General features: G+C 37.2%; 1 protein-coding gene across 2 annotated transcripts in view; it reads left to right on the top strand.

Moving 5' to 3' along the window:
* Positions 1 to 1,550: 1,550 nt before the first annotated feature.
* The window catches only part of ZMAT1 (zinc finger matrin-type 1), a 41,131-nt gene continuing 27,889 nt past the window's right edge, over positions 1,551 to 14,792 (top strand). The window contains exon 1 of one of the 2 annotated variants that reach the window (XM_029930095.1): positions 1,551 to 1,676. In XM_029930095.1, coding sequence (XP_029785955.1) covers positions 1,613 to 1,676 — 64 coding nt within the window. In that variant the 5' untranslated portion in view covers positions 1,551 to 1,612. Of the gene's footprint in view, positions 1,677 to 1,850; positions 1,923 to 14,792 lie in introns of those variants that run through there. The other variant, XM_029930096.1, reaches the window with a different exon arrangement.

The raw sequence follows: 14,792 nt of genomic DNA, 5'->3' as shown, positions 1-14,792 counted from the left end.
CCTCAGAACCACTGGCTTGTGACCTTGGCCCTATGACTTTAATGTGCTAGAGGATGAGGATTCAAAAAGGAAACAAGCTGTCTTTTGTATCAAAATGGTTCAAGGCTAAGGAGAAAAGAGGCTCACAATACAAATATGCACAAGATATGTGTGCATCACAGAGGAGGGTAGAATTAAGTCGAAGTAGGACAGAACAGGCTACTGGAGGAAGTGTGTATTATCTGGGTTTCAAGGAGTGTATAAGATCCCAATGAGACAGTTACCTAATGTGAGGAAAAGTGCATTTCAGGAAAAGGGACCAATATATACAACATTGCATAATGAAATGACAGTCCAGTCTTCATAGGAACCTGTAATAATTTAATACTGCTGAATCATAAAATAAAAGAGTGGTGAGGTAGGGACAGTGGAAGGAATTGAGATTAGAAGAAGGGAGACCCATAGATCAGAGGCCATAGTTCTAATAAGAGATGATGAGGACGTGAAATAGGGAAATGGAAGTGAGACTGGAAAGGAGAGCATACCGAAGCGAAACTTTTGCACAGATGCACCAGGACACATATTCATCAACAGGGGAATGAATAAGATATTGTAAAGCCCTGACATGAATGAACTACAGCTACATGGATGAATTTTAGAAACAAAACCTTTAGCAAAAGAAACAAATCCCAAAATACTACATAGAAAAAGATACAAAGTGCTGTGAAATTTGAAAACAAAACAAAACAAAACATTGTTTAGGCATACATGTTCGTCATAAGAATATATGTAAAAAGAGCATGGTAATAAAAATAAATAAAAAGACTGGTTTCTTTAGTAGGGCAGTTTGGGGAAAATACTGATATTTAAGTTATCAGTAATATTCTAGTTCTTTGGTTGGATACCAGATTCACAGGTTTCTACTGTAATTTAAATGGATAGATGGATAAATAGTTGTTTATGGACCCATGACGAAAATGTCATGACTTAAGTATTCTGCTTATGTCTGTTCTCTGTACTGAGGGCTATGAGAATGAGATATTTTGGAGGTGGAATCAATTGGTTTCCAGGCATTTTTTTATCCTTAAAATGGTTTCAGATCAGCTCCTCTAAGGGAGGAGACCTCACTATGTGAGGCCCACGTGCTTTTACATCCCGCGCTTTTTACCCTTTGCACTTGGCCATAAACTGCTTCCCCTCTAAAGGGTAGCGGGTGATGCCAAGCAATTGGAGAAAGGGGAGGGGCAACCCGTGGGTCTAAAGCGTTCCTATTGGTGTGTAGATGGAGGGAGAACGAGGCTCAAGCTGAAGCGTGGAAAAGAGGGGCGAAGGGGCGGGGCAAAGCGGGAGGCGGGGCTAAAAGAGCCTAACGGGAGCGAGGCTCAAGTGCAATTGTCCGTGGTTCGCTGCGATGGCGGCGGCGCCGAGCACAGTCACACTGCTGGCAGCGGAGTCTTCCCCTCAGGAAGCTACCGTCCCTGACGCCTCCTCCTCCTACACCGCCTGCGCGGCGGCGGCGGCGGCGGCGGCAGCAGCAGCAGTGATTGTGCCGGCCTCCTCCGCCACCTCCACCCCTGCCAGCCCGCCTGCCGGTGGCTGTGGCGACCGCGGCGGCGGCTTTGGCGGCTCCACTATGGCGGCGGCGGGGAGGGGGGGCAGTAGTTTTAAAGTAGACACCCGCCCTTGCCTCAGAGAAGGTGAGTTCCCGTCCCGGGGTGGGGGCGGCCCCATCTCCTTTGCTGCCTCTCCAGCCCGTCCGTGATCAGACTGGGCGCGGTTCGCCACCGCCCCACCCCCCACCTGCTGTGGCGCAGTAAAGGCCAGCTCGCCCCGCCCCGTCCTGCCTTAGTAGCCCGGAGTGTGCAAGATGATGGAAGCAGAGAGGGGCTTCCCTACTTCTTCCCGCACCGAAAAAGATGGGTCCCCAGGAAAAGGAGCTGCAGGTATTCACAAGGCAGGAGTTTGAAGGGAAGAAAAATACCACTCAGTTTCTCTCCCAACCAGGGCACCTTACTATGCTCTAGGAAGTTGAGGTGTGATTTGGTAAAAAGAGAGGAGACAAGGTAGAGGTGCTGTGGAACTGGAGGGTTAGGGAATGGGAAGGGGGACTGTTGGAGAAAGGGGGCAGAGATAAAAGAGAAAAGGCCTAAGAAATAAGTAAGAGTGGGGAAACCCCCTTTGGTAAAATTCAGCACCTGCAGTATAGAAACTTGCAATAGGATATGTAGGGAGAGAAGAGGTTATGAATTTGGGGAGGTTAGAGTGTATACATGAGCTTCAAAGCAGGAGCTGTTAGATTTTAGAGTCATAGGGTCTGGTGGAGGGGGTCTTGCTAAGAAGAGAGTAAAGGAAGAGTGTGATAGAAAGCACAGATTTCAGGTTGGAGAGTTTTCTTTGGCTATGTGAGGGTGTGACCTTGTAGAACAAGATTTACGAGCCCATCTTTGAGATGGTTTTGATGCTGTTGTACCTACCAACACATACTACTCCTAACATAAAAAAGAGATTTCTTGACTATTTCAGTAAGTGGTATTTTGTTCACACAAATACTATATACTAGTAAACAGCAAACTGTAAAATTTGCCATTGAGATGTGTTTTAAAGCAGTGTTTGGAAATGCTTCTTAGATTGTTGAGATGGATTCCACTACAGAAGGTCTCAGTAAAGCATTTTGCCATTGTAAGTTTCGTAATTAATTTCCAGTATTTGTGTGTTAACTTATATTGCTAACTTGCCTCCAAAGTGAAATAGGTGGTCGCCAAAATGGAGTTTATAAAATTAGCCTGTAAAAATGACTTTCTCTTCACATTCTTAAGTGATATATCTCTGTGTGCTATTTCATAACATTTCACACCTTTCATTTTGGGGGAATGGCAAAGCAGTAAAAATAAAAAACCTTTACAATATTTGTCATAGGCGCTTAACATAAATGCCACTTACTAAATGTGGAGGTTAGAAATACACTGTGATATGGTGATGACTTTTTATTCATTAACTCTCTTACTGAAGGCAACCTTGGAAAGACTCTACTGTCTTCAGTCAGCCTGGATTTGTACAGTGGTTTGGGGATGAAAATATGAAGTCTGGATTTTTTTTGATTCTGTACCAAACTTTCTGTGTAACCAGAAAGAAGGAGAGAACAGTTTTATAAGTGGTCAAGATCACAGTTCAGTCTGGCTCTCATGGCCTTTTCAGTTAAGTTTAGGACCAGTATCTCATGCAGCAAATGGCTTTTGCCTGTCTCTGTGACTGACTTGGTTATAGTATTTTTGAATTTATGCAGATATTAATGGCTTTAAGAGGTATAAATTCATAATGTAGCAACAATACCCTGTCTACACTACTACTAGCTGACAAAATGAGAAGAGCTCTAGCATAGGAGTCTGGTGCAGTGAACTTATGTTCTGTTGTTTATCCACTAGATTTTGTGACCCTGAACAGATCACAGACTTCCTGGATTTAGGTTTTGACATTTCTGAAATAGAAGTATTGAACTAGCCAGACTCTTAAAGTTGATTTTAGGTCTGAAAGTATGAACCATGATTTTTCAATTCTACATTGATACTCTTAATGGCATTTCCGTGGCTGTGCATTAGAACAGTAATTCATAAGCTATAAGAAACTTTGATCATAGTTACCACTTGACGTTCAGTGAGTAATGAATGTGTTGTTAGTGTTCAGACAACTTAATAAGATTTGAAAAACAAAATAGAATTGCTACCTACGAATTATCTCTTACCATTTCATTTTAGGTAAATATCCTTAATTAAGTGTTCATTCCAAACCAAAACTCTTACAACTTAACACTTAACAACTTAACAAAAGTTAAATATGTAATATAGTACACTGTCCAAAGCACTATTAGGTCGCAAAATATTTTTGTTTAGAAATTTCTAAAGATTATAAATGATTGCCAGTTATAAGATACGACAAAGGAGAAGAGAGAAAAATGTTGCTTGATAGTGTGCCAGTATATTTTACTTTGTTCGTTTTTTAAACCCTAGTTAGGAGATTACCCTAAAAGGTGACAAAGAATTGCCAAGATTCCAGTTATTATAAGTACACTCCAGATAGAACCATTAAAAGTCTTTGAAAAACATTTGCTGATCTTTTTTCAACTATAGCCAACACTCTAAGGATCGCATCTGTCTTAGGGTTGGTAATGAGCAAATGACAGTGGAGATTCAAAATGGCCAAACAGGGAAGATTAGAAGCTTTCAAAAGTTACAACTGGGAAATTGGGTAATAAACTAAAACACAAAACAACAAACAAAACAAATGCCAAGTGAATGGACCTATGACAAAAAATACCTTTCCAGAATTTATAATAAAGGGGGTCATGAGATTTTGTAAGACACTTCATGTTTAGTGGCTCAAAAACGAATTTTCACCCAATATTGATGTTCTAATGTAATCACAGTAAACATCAAAACAAAAATAAACAAAACGCTCTTGTTTGTTTACTTCTTTATTAAAATAATAAATTATTAAGTGAATTCTGTTTAGATTGGAGGACATGTTGGCTTTTTTAGTTAATAACCATTTGCATAGCAATTACCTAACAATTAACTTTGTCTCCATAATATTCAGTGAAGTTTCAAGTCCATCATAAGCAAACCTAGTTAATGGCCTGTGCTTCATTTATTCAGGGATCATTTATTGAGCACCTCTGTGTGTGTGTGTGTGTGTGTGTGTGTGTGTGTGTGTGTGTGTGAGGCACTATGCTCAGTGATGAGGATACAGTTGAATTAGACACAGCTGTATTTAAGAACTGTATATTAAAGAACTCAATAGTAATGCTTGATAGTAAAATTATAAATGAATAAATAAATGGGAGAAATGCAGTCCTAAATATCAATTGTCAGAGTCTTAAACTGTCAAGACCCTCCCACTGTTTATTATAAATCTGCATTCTACCCATGGTGTCTTATATATCATAAGCACATTAAAACACATTATAAATCTAATGTTGGTATCTAGGAAGGAATACTTAGCAAACTGTTAGAATTAACTATTCTTTGCATTTGTTAGGGTAGGGATCTCTGGAGAGAGGTTAATGACCATTTGTTAGTTTCTGATCTTCTGTCTTTATTATGTGTCAATATGTTAAAATATTGACTAAGCATGCCCCCTCAGGTATTCATCACGTATCTGTTTGGATATGAACTTTGATTCTTTTCCATCTGAAACCAGTTTGGGACACCCATTCACATTCACTAACCTGTTGGAATGAATGGCCTGGTGACTTTCTGATGCAAGGTAGCTGTCATGGGATTAAGCAAATTAATGGATTTACACAGTATTGGAATTTATTTTGTAATATCATAAACAGGCAGGACTCCAGAACTATCTAGCCACAGAGTACTTATAATTATGAAGGTCACAGATTTAAAGACAAAGTAAGTATTAAACATATAACTAGTTCTCCCAGTTATTTTATTGATTACATTGTAGTTTGTAATTATTAATATGCTATAGGAAAGCCTTCATTATTTTTTTATTGTGAGAATCTCTGTAAAGCACCCAAAACTTGCTAAACTTATAGGTCAGTTATTAGTCTTATAAACTGAGAAAATAAGGATAGTCAGGTACTAACTTTATAAACTGAAAAAATTTGCTTACAGGTACAGATCTGCCCTTCTAGCACAAAGAATATTTCTGAAAACTTAAATGGGTTGTAACACTTAGGGGAAACGGTTAAAATACCTTGGCAAAGTTAACATGGTCCATTTTCCACTGTAACTTAGTGTTGAGCTCCGTTAATCTTTCCTTTATATGAATGGTAATAAAAGATTGCACAAGTCAGGGCACCTGGGTGGCTCAGTTGGTTAAGCATCTGACTTTGGCTCTTGCCATGAACTCACAGCTTGTGGGTTCTAGTCAGGCTCTGTGCTGACAGCTCAAAGCCTGGAGCCTGCTTGGGATTCTGTGTTTCCCTTTCCCTCTGCCCCTCTCGCACTCACATTCTGTCTGTCTCTGACTCTCAAAACTAAATAAAATGTTTTAAAATTTTTTTAATTGCAAAGGTCAAGTCAGCTAGTTTTAAAAAGTGCTTTTAAATCAGGAATGTTTGAGGGAGGCTATTTCAAAAGGTGCAATCATGGAGAATACAGCACATATGCTCTTTCAGAATTAAAATGGTGATTTCTCTGATTATTAATATCTGACTTTAAATCTGTGACTGAGATTTATGTTATTGCAGCCAACTCTTGAGTTTTGCTTCATTCTTGTCTCTTTATTAAAATAGGATGAAGAGTTTTTTACAATGTTTGGGTTTTTTTTTTTTTTTTTGCATCAAGATCAGTTGAACTATGCAATTCCCACCTCAGCAAAGCATTAAAGTAGTTAATAGCTAGTTATTGCCATAAACATGTAGTGGGTTATCCTGAGGAAGAAATTTGGTGTTTTGTATAAGTAAACCTAATTTCCATATAATAAATGCAAGTAAGATATATTTTATTAAATGTCATCATTTATACAGTGATCTAATTTGAAGGAGCTTAATCTTATCAGGGTACCCAAAGAACATTTCATTTGAGTGAACAGAAAGTTCTCTTACTTAGAACTGAAGGGAAGTTATAATCTTCCTTTCCTCAGAGATCTAATTTCATTAGTGAGGGTGAACCAAATTGTAAGCATAGATTTATCATTTTTTTTCTGACTCAAGCCATTATTGTTTTTTTATCACAAAAATCTATTTCATCCTAAGTTGTCTGGTGTTATCTAATAGAATTAGAAAAATGTTTCAAATAGGATCATTTTGATTTCAGACACAATTGCATTTTTGGATACAGAAGTTAATGGTATTTTATAAAACTGTAGCATAATAATACAGCTATTTGGAGTAGGCGAAATCCAACAAAGGTCTTCAAAAATGAGTTTCTGGAAAGTAAATCCTCTTTGCTTTTTATATTATCAAATGCAGGTACTCTGGAACAAGCTGAATTGAATATTTTTATATCAACGTGGAGGACTTTAATCTGCAGAATGTAAATTATTAGTACTCACATTTGCGTTTCACTTACTTAAAAACATCCCTCAGCTATTACTAATGCCTCTCCTCAGACTTTTGGAACTTTTTCATTGTCCAAATCCACCTGAATCTAGAATCATATATTATAAATTTTAGTTTTCCTAATCCTTTATTTCCTATAGCCTCTCTGGGCCTTAGCTTCCTTTTTTTGAAATGAGGACACTAGACTAAATCAGTTATAAACTAGAGGCAGTTTTGCCCTAAAAGGGACATGTGTCAATGTCTGGAGATATTTTTGGTTGTCACAACTGGAGAATGCTTCCAATTTCTAGTTGGTAGAGGCTGGGGGATTCTGCTAATTGTCTTAATAGTGAATGGAAAACCCCTCACAATGAATTATCTGGCCCAAAGTGACAATAGTGCCAAGAGTGAGAAATGTTGGACTAGATTATCTCTAAATTTACTCTGATCTGAAATAAAATAATTATATATAATACTAAGTAAAAATTTCAGCTTCTGAATTAGTAAACGAGCATAGTTTATCAAGTGACTTTGTATACTGAACATTTTTTTAAAGTTTTTGTTTCATTTAATATTCACCACATCCTGGGAGAGACATTGTATTTCTTTATTTTTAGATGAAAAACCTGACTCAAAGTGGTTAAATAATTTGCTGAAGGGTATATAATTAGAGGTAGATATAGGATTTGGATCTGTTTGACCAACTCAAAACCTTATTTTTTTTTCCTACTACCCAGTGCTATATAGGTCATAGTTTTTTCCCCCTTGTTCCAAATTATTATGAAAGCTTTGCTTTCTCAAGTCATGTAAACACTTCTTGTAGGAAGGAAATAAAAAGACTAAACACTTTCACTAATAGAAACTTCGTTGATTCTCTCACCAAAGGCTAAAGCCACATATAAATAGAGTCAAATTGTAGGAGCACCAAATACAGGAACTTTCTTCTCAGATTCCATTTATGATTTGTCACAAAACCACTCTTTAATTTTTAAAAATTTTAATGTATATTTATTATTTTTTGAAAGACAGAGATACAGCATGAGCTGGGAAGGGGCAGAGAGAGAGGGAGACACAGCATATGAAGCAGGCTCCAGGCTCCAAGCTGTCAGCACAGAGCCCTACAAGGGGGCTCTAACTCACAGACCCCAAGATCATGACCTGAGCCAAAGTCAGATGCTTAACGGACTGAGCCACCCAGGCACCCCACAACTCTTTCATTTAAAATAACCCTTGTAATTGTTATTCAAGAGACGATCACTTACGTTATAGTAGCAAAACAAAGGTTTATTACTTGCCTATGCATTTTCCTCAGAGTGATGGGTTGACTCTACAGGGGAACTCCCTTCACACTGTGGTTCAGGGAGAGGAAGGTGCTTTTGTCTTTCATTTTAACTTTTTTCAGCATTTTATTTTTTTTAATATTTTAATGTTTATTTATTTTTTAGAGAGAGAGCACGAGCACGGGAAGGGCAGAGAGAGAGAGGGAAACAGAATCCGAAGCAGGCTGCAGGCTCAGCTGTCAGCACAGAGCCCAACATGTGGCTCAGACTCACAAACCACAAGATCATGACCTGAGCTGAAGTCGGATGCCCAACCTACTGAGCCACCCAGGCGCCTCTCAGCATTTTATTTCTTATAAAATTGCCATTTTAAGCATTTTTAAGTGTGCAACTCAGTGGCATTAGGTACATCCACATTGTGAGGCAACCTTCACCCCTCTCCATCTCCAGAAATCTTTGATCATCCCAAACTAGAACTCTGAACCTGTAGGTTATAGTTTTGTTATATGACCATATTTCTCCAATCTAAAGAACTTTATGAGGTGTCTAATTTCTGGAAAATCACATATTTAAAATTATACTTAATTTGTTAACAGTCTGCAATCTGAGGAAGTTACCATTTATTGTGACCACAGAATTGCAAAGCACTCATATACTTTGAATATAAATGGGACCATGCATTAAACATTGGTTTTATCTTTTCCATATCCTGTCAGTTTATGTCTTTCTCCATTATCAGCCTTAAGTTCTCTTCCCATTTTGAACCTAGTTCTTGATAGTACTTTCTTATTCCTCATGGCTTTTTTTAATGTAAAATGCAAAGAAATGTCATTAGCATGAGAAGCTCCTGTATGTTCAAAGATAGTATATCCCAGTCCATATTTGAGAGCACAGCATTTTATCAGTAAGATCTCGCTATCAAGGTACCCTAAATGGGGCTTTGATTCTGAGTATAAAATCTTATTCCCCTATCTATATCTCTTTCCCAAGTTTATGATGGCACAGATATTCAAATACATCAGGTAATAAAGAACAATTGAGAAATATTAAGTTGGAATATTAGAGCAACATGTCTAAGATTAATGGGGAGGGATTTACCTTCCGATGTTCAAAACATTATTGCTGCAGATGAGGGATGAAGTCACACATCACAGCATTTATTATTTTGTCATTTGATATTCTAATGTGTAATCTACGTTTGTAATCCTAGCTCTGCTAACTTCTAACTAAATTAGATTGAAAGATGCAGGACCATTTGCCATGAATTTGGTGTGTTCATTGTCAGGAAAGAAAACTGAGCCACTTATACTTAAATTATAACCAAAATAATACTATAATTTGCTTAAAGAAATTTGACACTAGCTATGATGACTAAAACATTATATTTGGTAATAGAAATGCTGTGTATGTTTTTGGAAAGAACCAATTTTAGGGTTAGGACAAAGATAAGAAAATGCAGATAATGGAGGAGTAGGGGGAAAATATTGGGACCTTTTGAATTTTTAGGCTCTAAATTCTGTACAACTATTATAGCTGTTTAAAACTCCAAATCATCTTTTGTGTTTCCTGATAGATTTATTATTTGGAAGCAGCTAAGATATTTTGATGCTTCTGTAAAAATCCTACCAAAATTGTGCTTCTCTATATATTTCTCTCTAAAATACAGCCTTTTCTTAATGATAACTATCAACCCATATATGGTCAAGTACAAGAGAAACTTTAGAAATGGAAATCTGAAAGGTGGTATTTGTTATTAGTTATAAGTTAGTTAATAGGGTAAAGACTGTCATGCAGTCTGTCTCATTCTGGTGCTTTTTAAAACTCATACTGCTTTTGGTATTGAGAATTGGTGTGAAGCCCATATTTAATAACCAACCAATAAGAATATATTTCTTTCAAATTCTAAACAGTTTATAAAGAGAAAAGATGCGAAGAGAGTATAAAAAAGAAAAAGGGAAGGATACAAATTGTCAGTTTCTTCAGGTGTTCATTCCTACCAGGACCAGTTCTAAAGCCCTAGTTCCTTGTGAGAATACTTACTTTAGTTCCTGGCATATAGTGAGTCCACAATAAACATTAGTTCCTGTTCCAGCCATCTTCCTCATAGCCATCAATTGCTCACATGACTTCTAATTTATCATCTACTCCCTGATGTTGGCCTGTCTTCTAGGAAGCCTGAGACAGGCTGAAAAATATCTGCACTATCACTAATTACCTCTTGCACTTTCAGAATTTGCTATAGACCATTTACTTCTAGGAGTCCAGAAATCATGTCTCAAATAGTAGGGATGGTGGTAGAACAGGGTCCAAAGAAGCATTTATTTAGCATCTCTTGTGAATCAGACATATATTTCTCATATATGCCATACCTAAAGAGGAGGTTTCTCATTTAAGACTTTGGCCTTTTTAAAAACTCTCAGGGATATCTTGGGCAGATTTAGATTGGAATCCTGGCTCTGACAGTTACTGTGTAACTCTGGACAAATTGCTTGACCTTTCCAAGCCTCAGTGATTACCTTTAGAAAGTAGAGATCAGGGGCGTCTGGGCGGCTCAGTCAGTTAAGCCTCCCACTTCAGCTCAGGTCATGATCTCATGTTCCTGGGTTCAAGCCCTACATTGGGTTCTGTGCTGACAGCTCAGAGCCTGGAGCCTGCTTCCAATTCTGTGTCTCCCTCTCTCTCTGTCCCTCCCCGCTCATGCTATGTATCTCTCTGTCTCAAAAATAAATAAAACATTAAAAAATTAAAGAAAAAGAAAGTAGAGATCATCACATTCATATCAAAGTTAGAGGAAATGCAGTTTGAAAAGAATTTGGCAGTGTGCAGTGCCCTCTGAGAACAATACCCCATCATGTGTAATTGTTGACATTAAGAAGTCACCTTCTACAAGTCTCCTGTCTATAGATTCAGGATCTGAAAATATCTTGAGAGGCCACAATTAATGGTAGAATCTAACAAAGGAAACTTAAGTGAGACAAATATAACTGTATACTGATTCTGGTTGGAGATCCATAAAAATTTCTATCTGTATAACTATGTCCTGGAGTGACAGAGTTTAATAGCTCCAGGTGAAAAAGAAGCTCATATTTTGTTTTAATTTTTTTTCTGAAAAATTATTCTTTTTATTAAAGATAAACACAGATTTATTATCATTGTAGGGATGGCTTATTTTTATTTTATTTTTTATTTAAAGTTTAGTGAACATTTAGTACAATATTAGTTTCAGGAGTAGAATTGTTATTCGTCATTTATATACAACACCCAGTAGAAGGTTGTAGTTTAGTCAAAAGTTATCTTGGCATGTGTCAATAGTATAATGTTACCACCAAAAAAAAAATGATGAAGCTATCTTAGGCTATGTTAATAGAAGAGATATATTCAAAACAGAGAGGTGAATATACTTAACACTGCTGAACAGTACACTTAAAAATGGTTATGGTGTTAAGTTTCATATTATGCATTTTTACTATAATTTTAAAAATGAAGTGATGATCTCATTTTACTAGTTTGTTATTGTGACCCCATTAGAGTGATTGTGCTTATGTTACACTTTATGAATGGCAGGGATTTAGGTAAACCAGTGAAAGCACTGGACCTTGTGCTGGATGACAGAACTGGAATCAGTTCACAAAAAGGCTAAGGTGGGGAGCAATAACTATGTAATGGTTTTCTTAAAATATTTGAGGATTGCCACTTTAGAAGAGGGATTATATTTACCACGACTTCAAGGAATAGAAAGAAGACCAGTAGAAGTGCTAAGACAGCATGGTCTGAGTTCGGACCCTGGACCAGTGTTGGAACAGTAGCACTCGTGAACTTGTAAAAAACTGTACATTCTTGGTTCCCAACCCCAGAACTACTGAATAATAAGTTTGGGGATCAGACCCCAAAATTAATCTTTTAACAAGCTTTCCAGATGATTCTGATGCACACTAAAGTTTGAGACCTCTACTCCAGGAAAACAAATTTCCATTCAACAAAAACATGAAAATTTGGTTAGCAGTGATTCTCATCCCTCACTGTGCAACCGAGTCATCTGGGAAGCTTTAAGAAACCAAACAAACAAATTATGATGGGAAACCACTCCCAGAGATTCTGGTTAATTGGTCTGGAGTGGTTTCTGGGTATTGGTATGTTTTAAAAACAACCTAGTGACTTTAATGTTTAGCCAGGTTGAGAATTACCTTGTGGAAGGTTGAACCATGATCATTAGGTAGGCTGTTCAAGAGATTACTTGGGGACCCTATTTATTTATTTATTTATATTTTTTAATATAGTTAATTGTCAAGTTGGTTTCCATATAACACCCTGTGCTCATCCCAACAAGTGCCCTCCTCCATGGCCATTACCCATTTTCCCCTCTCTCCCACCCCCATCAACCCTCAGTTTGTTCTCAGTATTTAAGAGTCTCTTGTGATCTGTCTCCCTCCCTCTCCTTAACTATTTTTTCCCCTTCCCTTCCCCTATGGTCCTCTGTTAAGTTTCTCCTGTTCCACATATGAGTGAAAACATATCGTATCTGTCTTTCTCTGCCTGACTTATTTCACTTAGCATAACATCCTCGAGTTCAATCCACATTGCCACAGATTTCCTTCTTTCTCATTGCCATGTAGTATTTGATTGTATATATAAGCCACGTCTTCTTGATGCATTCATCAGTTGATGGACATTTAGGCTCTTTCCATGATTTGGCTATTGATGAAAGTTGCTGCTATGAGCATTGGGGTACATGTTTGGGGACCCTATTTAAAACTCAGATTCTTGGGGCGCCTGAGTGGCTCAGTCAGTTAAGTGTCCGACTTCCACTCAGGTCATGATCTCAGATGGTTTGTGAGTTCGAGCCCCACATCAGACAGCTCAGAGCATAGAGTCTGCTTCAGATTCTGTGTCTCCCTCTGTCTCTGCCCCTCCCCGTTCATGGTCTATCTCTCTCAGAAATAAATAAAAACATGAAAAAATAAATAATAAATAAATAAAACTCAGATTCTTGGACTTCAACTCTGGAGATTTATATATAGATGGTGCTAAGGAATACTCCATTACTTTCTTTCTTTTTTTTTCCAAAATCCTTTAAGGTTAGACTAAAAGCACAGTTAGCTTGATAAGTATCATAGATGACAAGACCTGTATATCAATCAGCTTAGTTACCAACTAGATATTGGACAGTGCCATTATGTGTAAGGATCTGAGCCTGTACTGTAGAGCAGTGATTCCCAACATGGTTGATTATCAGAATCACTTGTGGGTGGATTGGACTACCCGCCGAGATTTTTAATCCAGCGTGTATGAAGTTGAAAAACTCTGCATGTGAATTTGATATGTGATATCCTGATTGAGAATACTTTATACATGAAGAAAATTAGCATAAGTCCTCCTACGAACACTTTATTGCACATCATCACTGCAGTATCTTCTTTTTTAATTTCAGATTTTTCTGTATTTCAGTTTTTGATTCACTGATGTCAGAACATCAGCACACTCATTATATTACACTCAGAAACAGTTTGCCATTGACAAGTTACTATAGGTGAATTTGCTGAATTTAAAGCCAAAGCTCCACTTCTTGTATCAGGAATAACATTGTATAAGCTTAAATGTAATAGATCTAAAAGTTTATCATATTCATAGCAAATTCTAATCTCACGATTTAATGCACTCTAGTGTTGGTTGATATGCCTCTTCTATTCATTCCTTCATTTCTGTGCCTGCTGCCCCTCCTGAAGCTTCAAGCCTCAGTGGCCCATTCCTGCAACTGATTCCTAATTCATATGCCAAATTTAAGCCACTTCTTTTCCCATTTTGAATGCAGAATTCAATCCAAATGCCCTACTGAAGACAATTATGATTTGGCTTCATTGCAACCTTTCAATTATTGTCTTTCATATAATTGCCTATCTCCAAATACATATATTCTAGTTTTTCACCTGGAAATTTTTTACCTGAAATTTACACATCTTTTAAATCTTAGTTCAGAACCTGTTTTCTAGAAAACTTCCCCAAAAGTCCTCAGCAGGAACACATTGTACCTTGTGTTTTATATCACTTCTGACATTTCATATAGGGATCATAGGTTTTTTCTATACACTTGCTATAAACTTACTAAAATTACCAAACTATAAATTCCATGAGACTAGGAATTATTTACTTGCTTTGTCACTTCCAACATGTGGACAGTTATGTATATATAATGGAAAAAGTCAAGATAAAACAAACTTCAAGTTTTAGCTCCACCAAATAACAGATGTGACAAGTAATTTTGATTGTACTAAATCCCTATTTTTTAATCTTCATAATATGCAAAATGCCATTTACCTTGCAGATTTGTTTTGAGGAATATAGGTATAAGCTGTGGTTTTATTTGACACATAGAAGGCCTTTGATAGATGCTCATTCTTTTTTCTTATCTCTTTCCAAAATCTACCATAGTACTTTGAAACTAACTTCAATAAATATCACAAAGCTAAATGATGCCTAAAGGCACTGATGGCCTGAACTATGGTAGTATTATAGGGAATGCAAAGGAAGAGATGGATATAAAA

The sequence above is a fragment of the Suricata suricatta genome, chromosome X (assembly GCF_006229205.1).
Source record: "Suricata suricatta isolate VVHF042 chromosome X, meerkat_22Aug2017_6uvM2_HiC, whole genome shotgun sequence".
NCBI lineage: Eukaryota > Metazoa > Chordata > Mammalia > Carnivora > Herpestidae > Suricata > Suricata suricatta.
This window is presented reverse-complemented; position numbering and strand designations above follow the sequence as displayed.